Genomic DNA, 21328 nt, shown 5'->3' with positions numbered 1-21328 from the left:
GAATCTAAAGTCTACCTTTGATTTCACAGGAGCCAGTGAGTCCAGGCAGTGCTGTTATGTGCAGACCAATGTCTGGCAATGGCGCCTGGAGACAGATAGGCCTCACCAGTCTCCAGGCTCTAGCTACCATCGTGAGCCCGCACTTCTCCTGGATCTTATCCACATCAGCAAAGGCAAACCATCCCCTGAACAGAGGCCTCATGCCTTGGTTAGAAAAGCTTAAGTCTTCTAGTCTCCTGGAACAGCCACTCCCACTGCCACTCCTTTCAATGATGATTATTGTGGCCCAGAGTCCCTGGTAGTCCAACGGCTCCAGTTGGCTGTGCTTAACTGTTGATACTTTGATGGACAAAACTCGGAGGAAAAGAATGATACAATGCTTGATAAAGTCTCCCTAGATGGCCCTTCAATAAATAGTCATTACCTGAAAACTGGCTGCTTTCTGCTTACTATCTGGAATGACTGAAGCAGGCTCTTTACTGCAATATTTTCTTATTTCAGAAGATTCAAAGCTTTGCATTTTTAACAAGAAAGGAAGTCAGATTTGGTTTACTAGACATGAAACTTTTGAAAGTTTGTTTAGCATTTTCATAAAATGTTTCACATCAAAAGAATACAAACTGAAAATTAAATGTACCTATGTTGACATCCTTGCACTAACAAGAACCTAAAATTTTGTATTTGCAACCATCCCAGCACCACATACCACATACCATATCAGAATCTGGAATATTAGGCAGACTCACAATAAATCCTTGAACATCAACAATATCAATATTTAACCTTGTCTTACCATTTATGACATGATAGGGAATGAAATTTTATGGAAATCAATACTAATGAGATTATATGGAAAAAAATAATACATAAATAAAAGATTTAATTTCGTGGAATGGAATTATGATCTGAGGCCACAGAAAGTATGATCACTTTAGTAAGCCTTAATAGATGGCTAATGTTTAACAGTGGAAATACTACTTGAATGAACGTAATTATGGAATAACACATTATAATCCATATTAGAAGTCCTTCCAGGCAGTCTGGATGCTGTCGCCATACCACATGCCTCGGCATCTCTCTGCAGTTCTGGTGGTTTCCTAGCAAAGCCTCAGGCCACATAGGGCGATGAAGAATCCCCTCCATTATCCCCTTTCAAACAACAGGTCCGATTGCAGGAGTATGGACCAAGTTCGTGCAGAGCACCGCACGCTGTTTCTGTTAGTTTCCCTTTGCCATGTTTACCTTCCTAATTGCTTTTTAATAAGACTGGGACCTGGGGGGTGAGGGTGCTTCTGGGCAGGGAGCAGATCTTTTCGCCCCCAAGAGAAACTTAGCAGAAGAAGAAGGGCAGGGCAGGCTCACGTGGCACTGGGCGAAGCTGCTGGAGGCAGTTTCCTGCTGGCTTGGGGCGGGGTGCTCCTGGGAGCAACGAGAGCATGTACGGTGAGGCCTCCCAAGGGGTTATGGCGCTCCTCCGCAGGGACCGGGCAGGCAGCACTGCGCGTACTGAGAACATAGCACTGCACGCACTGAGAACATAGCACTGCGCGCACTGAGAACATAGCACTGCGCGCGCTGAGAACATAGCACTGCGCGCACTGAACACACGCGTGTTCCCCAGCACGCTGCTAGAGGCCGGCAGCCACCCCGGAGCCGCCTCCCCGGGGGCTCCGCTCTACGAGGGGAGCAGGGTGTGCACGAGCAGCGGCTTGGGGGTGCTGAGGGCCGCTTTCCCGCCAAAGCCGGCCGGGTGGACGGCGCCCACCGCGGCGCATGCGCCCCAGCAGCTCGTCTGCCGCAGGCGCCAGGAAGCCATCCGCGCCGCACGGTGGCGCCCGGAGCGCCTGCTGGAGTTTGCTGGGAAGCGCCTGTGCGCCAGCCTTCTCTGCACCAGACCAGGGCCCATGGCGAGTGAAGCACGTCCTGACGAGGCTTCGGCTCCTCCGGGATGCTCGGGAAACCTCGTTGGCCCGGCAGGTGGCCTTCTGGTAGGAGAGTCTGTGGGGCCTCGGGGGGAGCAGTCCCCAGAGAGCAGCAGCGCAGGGGCAGAGGCGCAGGCCGCAGCCGTGCGGGAGGTGACGGAAGGGCCCAGCGAGGAGACTGCGATCCTTTGGGTGGGGATGGGGCTGGAGATTGAGAAGCTGGAAGGAAGAGTTGAGATAGAGATCCGGGGCGAGACTGGGCTGGTGAACGAGGACGTAATGGTGCTAGTTGAGGTAGTGGCATGGGAGCCAGGGGTGCAAGAGTTGGAGGTGCAAGAGCAGGAGGTGCAAGAGCAGGAGGAGCAGGAGCAGGAGGTGCAAGAGCAGGAGGTGCAAGAGCAGGAGGTGCAAGAGCAGGAGGAGCAGGAGCAGGAGAGCCCCCAGGAGCGTGAGCAGGCCCCGCCTCGGCCCCGCACATCCACGGAGGCGCTAGAGAGTCTGCATTTAGAACTGAGCAGTCTGATCGCACGAGGCAGCCAGGTGCTGTGCCTGGACAAGCGCAAGCTAATACACGAGCTTCAGCCCTACCTGGATTTCAGAAGCAGCAGCATCAGGTGCATTGCAGGCTTCTGGTTGCAAACTGTATCCTTAATGCACTTCAGAGGCGATAGCCTCACAGAGCTGTGGACTATGGAGGAGGGTTTGGGGAGGATGTCCTGGCTGGGGGCAAGGGGACAGCTTTAGTGCGGGGAGAGAGCAGTTCAGGAGGAAGGGGTGGCCGACAGTTGCAAACACAGGCTTTTTGAGAATCCTGATTGTGTTCATAATATGGTTCCATCCTGGTGGGTGGGGAGTTCAGCTTCCTATGCAGAATTCAGACTTGCGTGCACATCCTTCCACACATGCAATCTGTTTGAAGCACACTTTGTATCGTGTTCCACTCAACCTTGCTTCTGCGGGGTATTGTTAGTCACACATGTTTAGGGTCAAAGGTCATGCTGCCTGCCTTTCAGGTCCACCTTCTGAGCACACAGGTTCTTTGGCATATAACTGTTGTCTCTTGCGTGGAGCTACATTCACTGTATGCAGTCCTCTCTACATGTAGTTGCCCTCCATTGCACCCTGTCACACTTCAGGACTCTGAGTACACACATGCCCCACATGCGATTCCAGGGAACACGCGGCCTCCAGTCAGCACTCTCAAACCCTCTGTAAGAGCTCAAGAAGTACCCTTCAAGACCTATCCATCATGCAAATAAAATAGAGAGGTCAGGAGTTCTCAAGAAACAGACTGTACACCCGTGTGAGTTCAGACTCACAAAACACAGGCAACAGAAGGCTTAAGGAAGATTTTATAGAGTGTGGGTATTGACTGAGATGGATTGGTAATGCCAGGAGGTCTGGCAGATGTGTGATCCCACTTCTGATTGCCCTCCAGATGTGCTCTAGCTGTTTCTACCCCTGCCAACCTAGCATGTTTGAGCTCCTTTACCCAGTACAGATTCTGAACCATCCTCAGCTGTCAACAATGATCACTGACCAAGATCGGGACCTGCTCAGCTACATGATCGACTTGGAGGTGAGAGATGGAAGGCTCAGCCTACAGAAATGAGTGAGGGAGGGCAGGTGGAAACGATTCAGCATGTAATCAGGCAAAGGCGTGTCCCTAGAATGATTTCTCCCTCCTCTGCTTTTCCCTGTCAGGTGGAAGTGTGCATCCCTCCCAAGAACTGCTGTACGATCACGTTTTCCTTTGGGAGAAACCCCTACTTCCGAAACCCGGTGATCACAAAGGCATATGACATTACCATCACTGGTAAGAAGTTGCTGTTCAGACGGTACAAGGGATGGGTGAACAATATAGTATCCCTCATTCTTTCTCTTTCTGCAGGATATCTGTTATCTCAGACCACTCCAATCCAATGGTTCGGGGATTGTGAATGCCAGGCCTACAGGTGCAGTCGCCAGAACACCAGTATGAACTTCTTCAACTGGATTTCTGACCACAGTCCTTCAGGGTCTAGCACAATTGCTGAGGTAAATCCCCCAGGGGCAGTTTCATAAATGGCTTGGTGTGCTTCCCAGATGCTAGGGAAGTAGAGTGCCAACCCCATTCACACCTTTCCCTCTACCAGATCATCTGTGAAGACCTCTGGCTGAATGCCCTGCAGTACTACCTAAGAATGGGAGGTCCCAGCAGATGGTATGGAGAGGCAGACAGGTGAGGATCTCAGTTGGCCGGAGAATAAATGCGTGCTGCCATCTGTCTGGGTTATTCCTCTTGGAAAGGAAGAGAGAGGATGGCAGTGAATAGCGCCAGGTCATTAGGTCGTCACCTGAGATAGGAGTTCTGGGATAGTGTAGTGTAAACCAGCCTGTGGTCGGGGAAACCTCATCGATGTAACAAGAGCATGACTAGCCATGGGCACTGATGCACACGGGAGTCATTATCTCCACTTCTCTGAGGCATCATTGCATGGGTACACAGGAGCCCTACTTCCGCTCCTATATTTATGTTTGGCTCTCCCTGAGACTTCCTTGCTGCCCACCCCACCCCCCACCTCACCCAGAACATCTGCACATCCTTATGGAACTGCTAATCCAAAGACCCATGAGTTTTTTGATTCTCAGAGTTTTCTCTGAATACGAATTTCCAGGTGCTGTCCTCCCACAGCCAAACCAGAATAAAGACAATTGAGTGCATTGAGTGCATAGGAGAATTTTGAGCTCTGAGGTACAATTTAAAGTTTTAACAATGGGAAAATATGGAGAGTTCATTAGGACTAAGATGCTTAAACATAAGCTTTTAATTTATCATTTTCTGAAAGGGCAGTTTTGTTATCTTTGATGTAGATTTGAGTTGGTGTGCATGTGTTTTCCAGGGAACCCTCTCCATTGATCTGGGGGCGATAGAGCATCAAACATAGCGAAAATATGGCAGAAGAGCACTTGAGATTTAGAAGATGAGTAACCCACCCCGTGGTTTTGCAGAACTTAAAACTGAAGGATGGAGCAGGTGGTGGAAATAGAAAGAATGAGATTCTTTAAACATTGAATGATAATCCTGGACAAAATAAATACTCTCAAGTGATTACCCGTTTGTGTCTGCAGTGCGTAGTTGTGCTTTGCGGGAGGTGGACCCAATGAAGGAAACGACGCACTATGGGCTTTTAATTTGCTGCCTGGGAATTAGTAACCTATGGAATATAAGCTTAGGAGGGTGAAGAGATGGGAAGTACTTGGGACTCCAGTTTGGTAAAATGGTTTTTCCTGCCTGTTCAGGTATTAGGCAGTAGGAGTTTGGAAAAGAGAGGCCAATTAACTGTGCGCTTTTCAGTTTTACATGGGACGTGAGGGAAGGCAAGCAGAAGGGCTTAAGGAGGAGGGGGTTCACAGTCGAGTAAAACCTAGATTTTGTGCTGTGTTGCTTGCATGGAGCTTAAACCAGTGTCTGTTCCCTGGAATATTCTCAGGCAAGTTAATACCAGGAAATGCAGGAAATCTTAAAACTCTATTTATTTGTGAACAATATGTTTGCCAGATCCATATTAGTGCAGAATTTTTGGCAGGGTAGCAGTCACCCTGTCAGTACCAGCACGACAAGTAACAGATTGACTAATGCAGGTTAAGGCACAGGCAGGGAAGGAAAACTCTGATGAGGAGTTGGTAAAGGAACTACTGAGTTTCTGGTGGTGGTAAAGAGGCAGAAACAGGAACAGTGGAGAAGAAGCATGTTTCCTTGTAAACGTATGACCTCATATGAGTTCCTTTGTTTTTCTCAGACTTCATTTTGGGGCAAAAACAGACTTGGACTGAGAAAAAGTGGGACGGTAAAGTGGGAAAATTTGCAAATGCAAGGCCATCCACGCTTGTGTGCTGTTCCCTCAGTGACCCCGCCTTTAGACCTTTCTTACTTGTTCTCTTTTCCCGACAGATTAACTTTGGTCCGAGCATCCCTTTGGGTGCTCCACCCCAAAAAGTATACAGTAACCTCAAACTCAATAGGAGAGCAATTCTTGACCACACAACTCAAATTAGGATGTCTCCTATTTCCTGGCTGGTTCTCCACAAACATTTCAAAAACCAGGTCCTGCCTATTGGATGGGACTCCCGTTTTCTGGAATTTTTGCATTCTCTTCATGACGCTCCACATTGGATCGGCAGTAGCAGACTCAATTACACATTTAAAGCCTGTACATGTTTGAAATCTCACCTTGGAAGTGGTTACATTCAGGGTATCCATCATGATTATGTAATTGCTCCCCAGTAACGGCTCTAAGACGGACGCAGGCTAAAGGTTAGACCCTGCTGTCGTTGGAAAAGGGAGGCCGATTGTTTCCACGGGACTTCCTCCCGATTTCCACTTTAAAGACGCCGTATGTGCATCTCTATCGCTCCCTTCTCGCATTGGACTTGCTGTCTGCACAGAGGCCACTTTGCGATGTCGTGGGTGAAGTGTGTTCTACAGCAAACCAGTCGCAGTGGTGAGGTTTGATAGTAGCGTTCATGAAATCTTCCCCACCCCTTCAGACGAGCATAACTCCTTTCTGTACGTGTTGGAAACTTTAGGTAGCGGCATAGTCTCTACTTCAGGAGCCGGCCAAAGCTTGGTGGTGCTTTCCGGATGTGACCTCCCGAGCGGGACTGAGGCTGCTGAGAGATCTGGGGCAGGATACTGAGGTCGGAAGAGCCCATAAAGTCTATTTTGCCTGATGTTACAGCAGCCACCCAAGCTTTTTTTTGCTTACTGTTTGCATAGTGACTTTTTCCATCCCTTCACTTACAACCTATTTGTATCCGTGGGTCTAAAGTGGAGCTCTTGTAAACAGCATCTAGACAGATCATACATTTTAGCCATTCTGCCAATCTGTGCCATTTTATTTGCAATGTAATCTCGTAACATTCAGTTTTAGTTCTGTTGAAGCTACACTGAATGTTGACCATTTTCAGTTGGCTTTTAATTCTCAGCTGTATTGGTTTCCTCTATTTGTAATACTTTATTAACTTTGACTGACAGTCTTCACTTCAGTGCTCTCCTCTAAGCTTCTTTCTCTTATTGGTTTTGGTTTTTAAGGTTGTTTCTTTGTCTCTCTGTCTCTCTGTCTCTGTCTGTCTGTCTGTCTCTGTCTGTCTCTCTCTCTGTCTCTCTCTCTCTCTCTCTCTCTGTCTCTCTCTCCCTCTCTCTCTCTCTCTCTCTCTCTCTCTCTCTCTCTCTCTCTCTCTCTCTCTCTCTCTCTCTCCCTCTCTCTCTCTCTCTCTCTCTCTCTCTCTCTCTCTCTCTCTCTCTCCCTCCCTCCCTCCCTCCCTCCCTCCCTCTCTCTCTCTCTCTCTCTCTCTCTCTCTCTCTCTCTCTCTCTCTCCATCTGGAGAACTCCCTTTAGTACTTCTGATAGGACAGGACTCTTAATAGGAGGTGCTCTCAGCATCAGTTTTCTGTGAGTATTTTAAAGTCTCCATAATTTTGAAGGACAGTTTTACTGGATGTAAGAAGTTTTTGTTGGCAGTTTTTCTCTTTCAGAATTTTCAGTAGATGATACCATCCCCTCTTACCTCCAAGACTCTGTTGAGCTTCACGTGGCTTCTGTTACTTGTGAAGAATCGCTATCCTCTTGCTGATTTCAGAATTCTCTCCTTATCTGGGACACTAATTGTCTGAGCACTGTGTGGCTTGAAGTGGACTTATTTGGATTTACACGATTTGGAGAATGTTGGGCTTCTGGGATTTCAATATTTATGTCTTTTTCAGGGTGGCAAAAGTTTTAGCCATTAAAATTTTTAATGTCCTCAAGTATCTTTCCAGCCCTTTACTCTTCTCTTTGCCTTCAAGTTACCTATCATTTCCTTGAGAACCAGCTCACAGATTTCAAAGTTTTTTCTCCATTTGTTCCTTGGCATGTTCGGGTTCACTTGCTGTGTCCTCTAGTCTGCACATACTTTCTTCTTATCTGTTCAAATCTTCAAATCTTCAACTGTGTCTAGCACACTTTAAAGTTCATCTACCATACCTTTCATTGCTGTAAGTCTGCTCTTTTTTCTGCGTAATCGCTCAGATGCTTCTTCTGCTCTTCTAGTGTCTTTGTAATATCCTAGATCTCTTTAAACATCCCATTGAAAATATTTGGGTGATTTGTTTGCCCACCATTGGTTATTTGTGCAACTTCTTTATTTCCTCGGACTTTTTAACATGATCATCTGGTTTGGCCATTTCTTCTTGTTTCCTAATGTGCCTTGCAATATATTTAAGATTTCCAGCCATCTGATTATCTTAATGAGATTATCTCGAAGGTTGCTGGTCTGGAAGGATTATGTACCCAGGAAGAAAACGAGGCTTCATCCTGATCCAATCCTATGGAAGCGGCCTTTTTCTTTCAAAGCCCGTTCAGTACTCGAGGGTGGAGTACAGGTTTGAAACTTGATTGGCTATTTCCATGGAGATGTGACTCATCCAATTATGGGTATTAACCTTGGATTAGAAGGAGATATTCCTCCACCTGTGCCAATGGAATCCTTTTAAAGCGGAAGCATTTTGGAGGGAACCCTTTTGAGAGCCACCAGAGAGGAACAATGACCAAGAAAGGCCACGTCATCATTCTCTCCAGTTTGTGGCAACCATTGAGCTACAGGCTCCTAAGAGTCCATGTGGAGAGGCTGTAGACTGTGAGACTGAGCAGGTAAATATCTCTGCCCTAGGGTTTTCCAGGCACAGCTGGCATCCAGAGTGGGAGTTGAGTGACGTGAAATGCAATGGAGATTACTCTCTCACTGCATTCTCTCAGTTTGTAGGATTAATGGAGCCTGGAACTTCTGAGCTCCTGCAAGAAAAGCTCTGGGCTGCAGGAAAAAGAGCGTTACCCTTGCTGGCCCTCCGTTTTTCAAGGAATGTGCCATATCTCACCACCTAACAGGATGCCGTTCCACAGCTGCTGGGATCAGAGGTTGGAGAGCGGGCACCTGGTCACACACAACCCAATCTGACACTTGTCATTTCTCGTCTTTTTCATCCAGCTCTTCCTTACATGTTGTAATGGTCTTTCCCTGATCTCCTGTGCCCCAGAACTGCTGGTTTGGGTACCTGCGGATCTGTTCTCTGGTTGCTAGTGAAGAACAGCATCACATGTCCATATCTCAACATTTTCTACCTGTCTTCTAGACTGTGTTCTTCCCGTTTCCCAGTGAAGGCTGTGAACTCCCCTAATGTCCTTTTCCAGTCGTCTCCTTTAAGTCTACAGCTGTGCCGTTCGAGTTATGGTGTTGCTCATTTCCTCGTGCCGATGAGGATAAATCCTCCTGCCCATAAAATCTCTGGACTTTCAGCCTTGGTTATGGTTGTGAGATAAGGCCTCCAGCAACCTTGCCCCACCACTCCTGGGATGTGAAGAAGTGTGTCTTGTGTGTACAGTGATGATGTGGCCTTTGGAGTCCACAGCCATGGGGCCTCACTGTGCTCCTACTTATATGCAAGGCCAAGTAGTTTCTTGTCCATAAATATAAGTCCTACTGGTAACAAGGATGTGTGAGCCCACTGAACAGCACCAACACACTTTGAGGTCCTAGCTGGTGAGAACAGCAAGGCGTGGCTTGTTTGGCCGTATGCAGCCAATCACAGACATTTGGACCCATCAACTACTCCAGCAGATTCCAGCAAGCCAGCAGGAACCCAGGGAGTTAAAATCTGACCGTGTGTAGGGAGACCAACCCAATGTATAGAGCCCTTCTGTGAGGCACTGCTCTGGACTCGTTTCCATGTGGATGCCTCCCCACTCTGTCCTCAGTAGACCTGCCCTGAGTATAATGGATGTTGAAGCATGATGGAAGAAGGCGGCTTCCATCCAACATGGACACACCCCTAGAATACAGTCCCATACGGACCTTGCAGAATCACAGGGTCTGTGCATGAGAGAACCTTTTTATTCGATGATCGTTTCTGCAGGCACCCATAGAGGGGAATGGTGATGGGGTCCTGTCTGGTATCTAGCCTCTCCCAAGGAGTACAGGTGAGAGGGCAGGCAAAGGGGAAGGGGTGAGCCTGCTCCTTGGTGAGGGCAAGGGGTAAAGACCGAGCCACCATGGCAGGGTACGTGGTGGTTTCTTCTTAAACCAGTGTGCAGAAATCATGGCAGAGTAGAGGAACATCAACCAGGCCACAAAGCCCTCTGACTCTGGGTGCTGAGGGGACTAAGTGTGGCATCTGAGTCTTCGCCTCTGGCCTCAGGCAGGGCTTCGATCTGAAAGCCTGCTGTCTGGTCTCCATGAGTGCTGGTGTTCCGTGGGGGGTGAGGGGCGATGCTCTCTGAAACATGCGTCCCGGCGCTGAAGGAGGCTGAGCGGTGCTGAGAGAGGCTGTGCGACTCTTTCTTGACTCTATCCCGGCCAATCTTGTCTGTCGTCCCAGCACCAAGTTGGATGTGCGGGAATCTACTGCCGCCCTGACAGGCTGGGGGATAAGGGAGTTTGGTTTGAGGTCAAAGGGGTGCCTTGGCTATGCCGTGGGTGCCGTGGCCAGACGTGCGGCAGCAGCGGGGCATGATGCTGCCCACTGCTGAGGAAATTTGAATCCGTGGCACCAGGGCACGGTGGACTCACTGGAGTCACCTCTGCTCTCCAGCCATCCCCTGTGGCCCTGCCCGTCTGCACATGCCATCGTGTGGTCATCCCGGATCCACCTGTTCACAGGGGTGCAGCAGGGAGGTCCACGCCCCAGGCGGCTGCCAGGTGGCACAGCAGCAGCTGGGAGACATGGCGGTGAGCTCGTATGTCCCGGTGTACGCCGTCTCGCCGCTGGTGCTGCCCGGACTGGCGGGTGGAAATGCACGTCCAGCACATCGAAGCCACGTTTGCTGGCCTCGGCAGAGCTGTAGAAGTTGGCCTGGCTCATGTCTTCTCACAGGCTGGCTCTCCTTGGGGAGAAAATCCCCGGACATGGTCTCCGCCACCGGCGTGGTGGTGTTTCACACCACGAGGCAGGACGCGGACAGCCCCCGGCCCAGGCCCCTGAGCTGTCGGTCCAGGTTCTCCCTGTAGCTCCTCCAGGAGTCCGGCCCGTCCAGGCATGTTGTGACCTCTAGTCAGAACCTCATTTTGTTTGAAGGCTGATGAATGTTCCATGCATGCCAAGACACATTTTATTTATTTCTTGGATGTGTGTGGCATGGCCTTCTAGTTATTATCAAGTATACAGAGACCAGTGGTGTGCAGATATGTGTGTCCCTGCTTTCCACTCTTTGGGGTACGCCGTTAGAAGTACATGCGCGAAATAATTATACACCTAGGTCATATGGGAAATGTACAGCTTTTGAAGGAAAATCCAGACTGTTTACCATCATTTACCAAAAAAATGATGTTTACCATCATTCCATTCAACAATCTGTAATAGTTGCAACTTCTCTGCATCCTTCTCAGTGATTATTTCCTTCATGTTTTCTTTAATAGTAGCCATCGTGTATGAAGTGTATTTTTGATTTGCCTGAGTGTGTTTCGTTTGCATTGTGTTTTCCTTTTGCATTTCCCCGGTGACGGTGTAGGCAAGCATCTTTTCAGGTGTTGTTTGACATTTCCATGTCTTCTTTGGAGTATTGGCTGTAAAACCTTTGCCCATTTTAATTAGGCATCTTTTGATGTTCCTGGTTGCAGTCCTCAATATATTCTGGACACTAAACCCGTAACAGATAAAAAATATCCTAGTAATCATACATCATATGGTCATAGGGAAATTAGCTGCACACCTCCTATTTCAGCATGCACACTAGCTCCCTATCAGCTAAACCCTTGCTTTTAGTCCTTGAGTAACTATGTCATCTTCTTTTCCAAATCCTAAGATATGCATATACTGTAAGATATTAATTGACACCCACTGGCAGCATAAATCTTGTGTTTGCTTTTTTTTTTTTAAATTCCGTTATGAATTGATGTGATGCTCCTCCTGACCTTAGAAATCCCAGTCTCTTCCTCTTGGATAGATGACATGCTTACTTGTCATTTTACCTCTAATCTCTTTGTACCTCTGAATGGATGTCTCTCTTCCTGGGAGTGTAAGTCCTACAGTCCATATGTTATACATGGATGTGACATCCTTTTTAAAGCTAGAAACCTGAAATCTATTGTTTTATTACCCTAACATTTTGTATTTTGGTCTCCCATTACATCTCTGTTCCAACCCATCTCCTGTTTGCTTTCATGTTATGTGCCCTATACCATGTACTTGCTTTTCATACAGATGCTATAAATAAATCAGTTAATGAAGAAACTAGGCAAAGGCATTTTGTCCATTATATTGACATAACCAACTTTGTATACGCTTTCCTCATTGTGCTGGTTTGAAAGGATGGATGTCCACTAGAAAAGCCACATTTTTATCTAAATCCCATTTCACAAAGGCAGAATGAGCCATATCCAATGGTGTATGTTTGAAACTGTAATCAGATATCTTCCTGGAGATGTGATTTAATCAAGAGTGGCTGTTAAGCTGGATTAGGTGACTACATGTCTACACCCATCTGGGTGGTCTTCATAAGTTTCTTGAGTCCAATCAAAGAGGAAACATTTTGGAGAATGAGCGATTCACAGACAGCAGAGCAGAATGACATAGTCCCGAGAAGTAGAGGAGTCCAGCAGCCAGCGACGTCTGGAGATGAAAAAGGAAAATGCCTGCCGGGGAGCCTCATGAAACAGGAAACCGGGAGAAGAAGCTAGCAGATGACGCTGTGTTTGCCATGTGCCCTTCGCGATGAGAGAGGAACCCTGACCGTGTCCCACATGTGCCTTGCCAGATGAGAGAGAAACTCTGACTGTGTTCGTCGTGTGCCTTCTCACTTGAGAAGGAAAGCCTGAAGTTCATCGGCCTTCTTAAACCAAGGTATCTTTCCCTGAAAGCCTTTGTTTGGACATTTCTATAGACTTGTTTTAATTGGCACATTTTCTCGACCTTAGAACTGTAAACTAGCAACTTATTAAGTCCCCTTTTTAAAACCCATTCTGTTTCTGGTATATTGCCTTCCGCCAGCTAGCAAAAGAGAACACCCATGTTCCCAGAATGTGGCTTGGAAACCTCATCCGAATACATTTGCCGTTTGTCTTTGGCAGGTATTTATTCCGCATTCATAGTGTTCTGGAGAACTCTGAGTTCAACAGTTCAAGGAGTCTTAATATTTTCTACACCTTCCTAGCTCTGTGTTAGCATGTGGGAGATATTCAAGGGGGTGGTATTGGGGGACGTATATCTGTGTTAGATTCAGTTGTCAACTTGGCCAGGTGAGCACGCCTAGTCTTGTTGCTGCAGACATAAGCCAATGGTACGTGAACCTCATCTGTTGCTAATTACATCTGCAGTTGGCTAGGAGGCGTGTCTGCTGCAATGAATGACGTTTGGCTTAATTGGCTGGTGCTTAAATGAGAGAGCACAAGGTAGCACTGCTAAGCAGCTCAGCATTCCTCATCTCAGCACTAGCAGCTCAGCCCAGGCCTTTGGAGATGCAGAAAGAAGTCACCCCGAGGAAAGTTGCTGGAACCCAGGGGCCTGGAGAGAAGACCAGCAGAGACCATCCTGTGCCTTCCTTGAGGTAAGAAAGAACCTCAGTGGAAAGTCAGCTGCCTTCCTCTGAAGAACTAACAAAATAAATCCCTTTTTATTAAAAGTCCGTCCCTGGTGTGTTGCATTCCGGCAGCTAGCAAACTAGAACCATAGCCAAGCAAAATATACCAGTGAGCCACATCCTCAAGACCCTTTTCCTGACATGCTTCTGCTCCCTTGTAAAAACAATGATCCCCCAATAAGATGGATCTATTTTCACATCTTCTCTTCCGAAGCCCCTGAGGGAGTTGGAATATTTGTTTCCGCTTCTGGAATTTCAACACAGTCTACACACCTGCTCTCCAGCATACAGCTTTGTTCCCCATATACCAATCACTAGGCGGCTAGTTAGAAAACCGAAAAGGAGCTGTGTTTTGCACTACTGAATCTGCCGAAATGAACACACATGTACACAAGTGATACACACACTTCAAATGTATAACATCATCCCTGAATTAGCCATATTTCATTCTCCATACTTTTCATCATCCCCTTCTTTCTTCACTTCCATTTTGTATGGGAACCTATTAATCGTGCGAAGGGAAGGTTGGGCTTTTATATGCCCAGACAGACAAAGAAATGGCCAAGGTTCTAATAAAAATGAGAGAGAGAAACAATTAAAAAGGAAACGCTGTTTGAGCAGCAGGTCCTGGGTCTTGTGGCCCTCATTTTGGTGAGTTTTGGGTTTTCATCTTATTCTCCAAAGGGAGGAAGGTGCTAAATTAGTTCATATCATTTTTTTAAAAGATACACAGTTTATTTATTCTGAATTTTATAATGATAGAGAACAGTAGATTTCAGGACGGCACACAAAATACAGAATACCCTCAACAGCACAGCTGTTAGTGACAAATGGGCCCATTTCATGGATATGATTTCATTAGGTAATTATGCTTCTTTGCTAAGTGTTTACAGTTCTTTACTGCAACACCTTCAGATTAGGGCTTTTAAAGGCTTTTGAGCAGTAAAAACTGCTACGTGGGAGAGTCATTGCACAGCACTATGGTGTGGAATAGTATTTGCTGTAGCAGATCAAAACTAGTTAGCTGCAGCAGAACGAACCCTGTGTTTAAGAGCACTAGTGCTGAGCAGTCAGAGCCAGGAGATAGCCTCTGTGTTGGCATGTGTTGGGTGTGTTCTCTTTCCCATGTGCCCACCCCCTCGACTCTCAGTCATCGTCTTCATCTCAATAGCTCATGCCTTCTAAGTTGCCGGTAAGACAGTAGGATAATAACGACCAATTTCTTAGCTATTTGATTTGCTCTTGCCTGTACTGTGCCTGTGTATTTATGTCCAGACCATCTCCCAGATGAATATAACAACTTCTCTGTCCCTGCTCAGTAGTAAGAAATTACAAAATAGCGCGCCTTTTCCCATTTTCCCTTCCTAGTAAATGATCACAAGATGTCGGTCCTTGGGAACAAGATGCCGGTCTTTTCTTCACACAAAAGAAGGGGGATTTGAAAGCTGGACAGATAGAAAAATACTCAGTGTACCTCTTTAGCTTGGAAATGCTTAGTAACTAGAAAACTTGTTATTATGATCATTTCACTCAAGCAGTCCTGAGTTATTTAAAGCCTAGAGGCTACTGTTGAATTACTCGCTGTCGATTTAAACTCAAAAACTTTCCTTCTGCTCCTTTCCTGTTACAGAAATAAAACCCTCCCTGGCTCAGCTTGCAGGACGGACACATGGTATGAAGACTTCCAGGAAGATGGTAGAGCAGAGTGGAGTGCTTCAGTTCACTGGTGCTCCATGGAAGAAGACAGGGGATGGGGAGAAAGTGACGGGACTGCGGGATGGTTGTGAGTAATCAAACAGGATCCTGAGGCAGTTTTGTGTTGGGGAGTTGGGGGGGGGGGCACCCGGAGGGGAGGGCTGGTTGTGTCGAAGCTGTGATCCCAAGGGGTGGCTATGGCATGTGGGGAGGAATGAAGGAATAAGTGAGTATCCTCAGCCCCAGCCTGACTCCGCTGCCGGCGGGGAGAGCTCCCTGCATGGGTCATTCTTGACAGCACCTAGGGCGACCCTGGAGGTGATGTGACGATGCACTGTGGGGCCCAGGCCACATGGCGAGGCAGCACTCACCCAGCTGGGTGCAGGAATAGCCAGCCCCACAGAAGCAGTGTCTGGCATCATTGTCACTTGATCCCTGGGTGCTGCTCAGTTCCCCAGTGCTGCCGGCAGAGACTGGCCATCCAGCTGCCCAGGCGAGGAGGAACCTTCAACCAGGTAGGCAGGACTCGATCCACTGTGGTCAGCCTGGGCCGTGCTAATAGACAAGCGCTCTCAGGCCTGCCACCTGGTGGTGAGCTGGGGAAAGTGCAGGGCAGCTGCTCCAGATGGGGAGGGAGTGAGCCTGAGGGAGGAGCCTCGCAGCACCACCTGCTGGGGACAACAGGTAAGTGCAGGGAGGCTAAGTCGCTGTCAGCTAGGTCTAAACTTGATTAGTTTTAAATTTTTACTTTGTATTAAGGTTCATTTCTCCTTCTGAGAAGGTAAATTTTTGTGATTAAATTAATAGCAGCCTATTTCAGCAGTAGTTTCTAGGTTTAAAATAACTCAGTCAGGACTTAATGCTTAAGTAAAATGATCATAAGAAATACTTTTCTGGTTACTAAGCCTTTCACAGCTAAAGATTTATATTGAGTATTTTTTTATCCATCCAGCTTTCAAATCCCCCTTCTTCTACGTGATATGCCCTTATTTCTAAGAAACACCATCTGTGAACATTATGAAGGGAAAATGGGAAAAGTTCCAATATTTAGTAATTTCTTCCTACTGAGCAAGGGCAGAGAAGTTCTTATATGAAGCTGGAAGCTGATCTGGATGTGTGGGGCGTACCGAGAGAGAGACCACACAATTGAAAAACGGCAAGCCAAGTTAGCGTCTTTATTAGCTGGCCAGCGACTGCCTCAGAAACCCTCAAAGAAGGAAGATTCAGAGAGCAGCCCCGTGCAGCTTGCAAGGTAGGCTTATAAAGGCTGAAACCGCAACCTTATCCACAGAAGCAGAGCAGGGACGTTAGTTTCACAGTACCACATACTGGTTTTTCAGCTGTAAGCAAGCAAGCTTATCTAGAGAAGCAAACAAGCGCTATTCGCTTTTGCAAAAACGTGTTTGTGTAATTCCCACATCCTGGCCCCATTTACCAGGTGTTCTTCATGGACCTGGGGAGATTTTCCACTCGGCTGAGGCCGAGCTCCTGATCCCTTACGCGGGACATGAATGCATGGGTACATACAGGCAATAGCCAATCAAATACATGGCAAGCAAAACAGAAGTCATGCTGATGCTACTCTCAACTTCATCGGTCAATTCTTTAACCTTTTAGGAAATGAATTTATATTATCGTAATCCTTAACATCATCAGCAGCATTTTGCATGTGATTGAGTATTGAAGAGATAGAGTCATATTTATCTGACTAAATATTGATTAAATGCACAACTGTTTTCCTGCGCTGAACAGGAGATTAAGTTTACCAGATGGTTCATGCTGTCCCCGCACAGAAGCAGGCTTTCATGGTCAATGTGCCTTTTTTGGCTTCCACCATGTCATTCTGGTGATTGTAGTTCTTGGAGGTATGCTCTGTGTACAGTTGTTGTAGTGCAGCGTCATTCGCACTCTGGAAAATAGGCCAGTGGACTCCAGGTGTCCACCAGCCTGTCTCACAGCATCGTCCCGCACTATGACCCCAGAGCCCATCTGCAGGCAGTGTCCACTGAAGAGCCAAAGGGACCGAGGCTTTTCCAGCAGGCAGAGATAAAAGTGTTTTCAATGCCACCACGTTCTCATCTGCTTCTGGAAGATGTCCATGTGACGTGGCGGATAATTTCTTCGTTTTAGGGTCCCCAGACATGGGTCTAGCCAAACACTCAAACGGGGAGATAGCACGCATACTGCTAGGACACTGTTTTAGATATGTAAGCCCTCGAGTTAAAGCAAGGGTTCGCTTTTGTACTTGACATTTTTTCTAGGATTATGAAGGTTCGTGGGTACAATGTATACCTGCCTTGTTTGTTTTTCTTTTCTTTCTTTCCTTTTCTTTTTTTTTTAACAATATTGTCTTATGAGTTTATTATAAACTAGTTTCACAGGCCACTAGGAAATAAAAGGACTATGTACAGCCTTACAGGAAACAGGAAGGGAGCTGAGGAGGGCCAAGATGAGCCTAGGGCCTTGGTGGGCGCACCCCCGGGGGAGGGGCCCCCACATCCCTGGGGGAGGGGGTCGCATCCCCGGATTGATTGTTTTTCGAAGGCTCTTTCTGTCGAACATGTAGCACTGACCAAGCATTGGAGTAAAACAATGTAATCGACAAGCAAATGGGTCTGTTTCTGTGCCGTATGGTGACTTTTAAAAGAATTCAAGCTACAGCTAGCAACATTAGATTGTTGTCTGTTGTCTGGTATGCTGCAGATCAGTAACCAAGAGAAGGCTACACAATACTTCTATAACATTGGCTAAACATTTCTGATATAACGTACAGCATCTCAGACAACTATTATTAGGGCTTTAATTTTTTGCAAAATGGAAAAGCAAATCCCTAACAACTTTTTGGAATAAAATGATATCCTTTAGGATTTGCCCTTGAGAAAACAAAATGTTAAAAGTTGTCAAGTTTGAAACAATAAGTGGTTCTTCGTGAACTAAAATGAAAGACTCGACTGTTTTTAAAAGCTGTAAGACTTGATAATCTTAAACAACTGAGAACATGATAAAGTTAAAGTAGAGGAAGTGATTCTGCTAAAGCCCAGACTTTTTCCCCCTTCATCTTGATTATTGAGAAAAAAAAAACCTTTGTAACATTTCACTATAACACTAGTTATTCAAGTAAGCTTTGCCACTCTAGTGAAAGTTACTTTTAGTTTTGCTTCAGTTAACTATTTGAGACTACGGCTTCTTTTAAGTTTTATATATCGCAGGGGTCATATTTCCTTGTTTATCCAAGTGAGTGTCCCATTATTGCAGCACCATTTGCTGAAGCTTTATTTGTTTCTTTGTTTGCTTATCTGTCTGTTTTGGGGAATGTGCACAGGCCAGGAATTGAACCTGGGCGTCCCACATGGCAGGCAGGAATTGTACCACTGAACTACCCTTGCACCTCTGAGACTAAGACTTTACAAAATATGTTACAGATAGAATCTCTCTTTTCATAAATGTTTTGTGACTTCTCATATAATTCAGGTGTTGCTTTACACGTTTTACATTATTTGTGTAACGACAAGTCATCTAGGATAAAATCAGTTTCCTTTTCAGTGTGATAATGACATTCAGTATGTACTTTGCATATTAAAGTTTCTAAAATAATGTGGAACCCCCTTTCTAAGAAAACGTCTTGCAACATACAATTCCCATTAAGATCAAACTCATTAGAATAATGCTAGATTCCTAGAACAGACATATATGCAATCTTTAAACACGGCTGAAAGAAATATAATATTTCATTGCCTCTCCCCCCAAAAGACACAATATTTTAATTTTGCATGAATTTTATACTTCACGGAAGTATTTTGTCTTTACACTTTAGTTCAGTCTGCTAGGGTCAGACTGGCTTTATGAATATATCCACTACTTAAGGGGAACTCAACGAGGGTGAAGCTGGAAAGAAGCCTTACAATCTCCTACAAGAGTTATTAAATCAGAGTATTTGATTGAAATGGCAGAGCTGTTAATAAAAGCTAGCAGATGACGCCACGTTTGCCATGTGCAGTTCCAGATGAGAGAAGGACCCTGACCGTGTTCACATGTGTCTTTCCAGATGAGAGAGAAGCTCTGACAGTGTTCACCACGTGCCTCCCACTTGAGAGAGAAACCCTGAACTTTGCCAGCTGTCGTTGAATCAAGGTATGTTTCCCTGGATGACTGTGACTGGACATTTCTACAGACGTGTTAACTGGGACATTTTCTCGGCCTTAGAACGGTAAACTAGCAACTGATTAAATTCCCCTTTTGAGAGCCATTCTGTTTCTGGTATATTGCATTCTGGCAGCTAGCAAACTAGAACATACAGCATCTTGTGAACATTTATTCTGGGAAAAGGACCAATATTCTGTAATTTCTTCCTACTGAGCAAGGGCAGAAGAATTGTTATGTTAATCTGGAAGTGGATCTGGACGTAAATACACAGGCACAATACAGGAAAGGCAAATCAAATAGCTAAGAAATTGGTCATTCTTGTCCTACTATCTTACGGGCAACTGAGAAGACATAAGCTATTGAGATGAAGACGATGACTGAGAGACGAGGTGGGGGAACACATGGGAAAGAGAACACACCCAACACATGCTAACACAGAGGCTATTTCCTCGCTCTGACATTTCTGTACTACTGCTCTTAAACACGGTGTTCATGCGGTGCAGCTAACTAGTTTCCATCTTCTACACCCAATGCTATTCCATACTATGGACGTGCTATGCCATAACTCTCCCAGGCAGCAGCTTATACTGCTTAAAAGCCTTTAAAAGCTCTAATCTGAAGGTGTCGCAGTAAAGAAACATAAACACTGAGGGAAGAAATGTTATTACCCAGTGAAATCGTATCCAGGGAACTCGCCCAATTGTCACGAAAACCTGTGCTGTTTAGGGTATTCTGTATTTTCTCGGCAATGCTGAAATCTTCCACTACTATCTATCAGTGTATAATTCAGAATGAATAAACTGTCTATCTTCGAAAAAACCATAGGAACTAATCCAGCACCTCCCTACCTTTGATGGATACGATCAAAATCCCAAAATCACAAAAATGAGGGCCACAATACACAGGAGCTGCTGACGCAACAGCTTTTCCTTTTTAATTTTTGTTTTCTCCATCATTCTTTTCTGAACCTTAGCCAAGTCTTTGTCTGGGCATAGAAAAAAACAACCTTCCCTTCGCACTCTGAATGGGTCTTGGAAAGTTTTCTCTACAGTTCCTTGTTGTTGCATCTTCAATAAACTCACCTTCTCACCAAGGCAAAGAAATGTGTTCCTCTGGTTCATGCGGGAACAGGCAGGCAAGGATACTTATAACTGAATGGTCTGATGGCAACTTTGGACACCCAGAACCCAGGCTGGAAACAGAGTCTCTGCCCACATTTTCTCAGACGTTTTATCCCTCACGGACTTTGGCCTTGAAATGTGCTCCCCTGTAACCCAGAACCCCCAAGAGTTGACTTGAGTAGTATCTGCGTGATGCCTTGCTGCTTTTCGGCAAGATTTTGTTGTTCCCAACCGATTCCAAGTTCGTGCGGAGCTCCACACGCTGTTTCTGATAGTTTCCTTTTGCCATGTTTACCTTCCTAATTGTTTTATTTTTTTTTAGTTAACGGAAAGAAAAAAAAAAGAAATTAACACCACATTTAGAAATCATACCATTCTACATATGCACTCAGTAATTCTTACATCATCACATAGATGCATGATCATCGTTTCTTAGTACATTTGCATTGGTTTAGAGGAACTAGCAACACAACAGAAAAAGATACAAAATGTTAATATAGAGAAAAGAAATAAAAGTAGTAATAATAGTAAAAAAAAAATATTGTGCAGCTTTAAGACAGGATAAACTTATGAAGCATGTAATAACATGGATGGACCTAGAGAATATTATGCTGAGTCCAGCCAAAAACTTAAGGACAAATACTGTATGGTCCCACTGATGTGAACGGACATTTGAGAATAAACTTGAAATATGTCATTGGTAACAGAGTCCAGCAGTAGTTAGAAACAGGTTAGGATAATGGGTAATTGAAGCGGAAGGGATACAGACTGTGCAACAGGACTAGATACAAAAACTCAAAAATGGACAGCACAATAATACCTAATTGTAAAGTAATCATGTTAAAACACTGAATGAAGA

At 45.8% G+C, this 21328-nt stretch overlaps 2 protein-coding genes and 1 long non-coding RNA gene across 5 annotated transcripts in view; all 3 read left to right on the top strand.

The window, feature by feature from the left end:
* LOC143673050 (uncharacterized) overlaps nucleotides 1–421 on the top strand; it is a 57559-nt gene extending 57138 nt beyond the window's left edge. For all 3 annotated transcript variants that reach the window (XM_077147425.1, XM_077147423.1, XM_077147426.1), the window contains one exon: nucleotides 30–421. In XM_077147425.1, coding sequence (XP_077003540.1) covers nucleotides 30–302 — 273 coding nt within the window. In that variant the 3' untranslated portion in view covers nucleotides 303–421. The remainder of the gene's footprint in view (nucleotides 1–29) is intronic.
* A 1015-nt stretch (nucleotides 422–1436) lies between these two features.
* On the top strand, nucleotides 1437–5087 carry LOC143673048 (testis-specific Y-encoded protein 1-like). The gene is made up of 8 exons (XM_077147421.1): nucleotides 1437–1503; nucleotides 1588–2297; nucleotides 2352–2564; nucleotides 3424–3501; nucleotides 3627–3738; nucleotides 3814–3959; nucleotides 4058–4143; nucleotides 4805–5087. Exons 1-8 carry the CDS (start codon nucleotides 1437–1439, stop codon nucleotides 4833–4835), a joined length of 1443 nt encoding a protein of 480 aa, XP_077003536.1. The 3' UTR covers nucleotides 4836–5087.
* A 10930-nt stretch (nucleotides 5088–16017) lies between these two features.
* The window catches only part of LOC143673051 (uncharacterized), a 39940-nt gene continuing 34629 nt past the window's right edge, over nucleotides 16018–21328 (top strand). The window contains exons 1-2 of the long non-coding RNA XR_013170152.1: nucleotides 16018–16457; nucleotides 19251–19336. This is a non-coding gene — a long non-coding RNA (uncharacterized LOC143673051). The remainder of the gene's footprint in view (nucleotides 16458–19250; nucleotides 19337–21328) is intronic.

Source organism: Tamandua tetradactyla, assembly GCF_023851605.1.
Source record: "Tamandua tetradactyla isolate mTamTet1 chromosome Y unlocalized genomic scaffold, mTamTet1.pri SUPER_Y_unloc_1, whole genome shotgun sequence".
Classification (NCBI taxonomy): Eukaryota; Metazoa; Chordata; class Mammalia; order Pilosa; family Myrmecophagidae; genus Tamandua; species Tamandua tetradactyla.
Note: the sequence above shows the minus strand (reverse complement) of the source record. Positions and strands in the feature narration are given on the sequence as shown.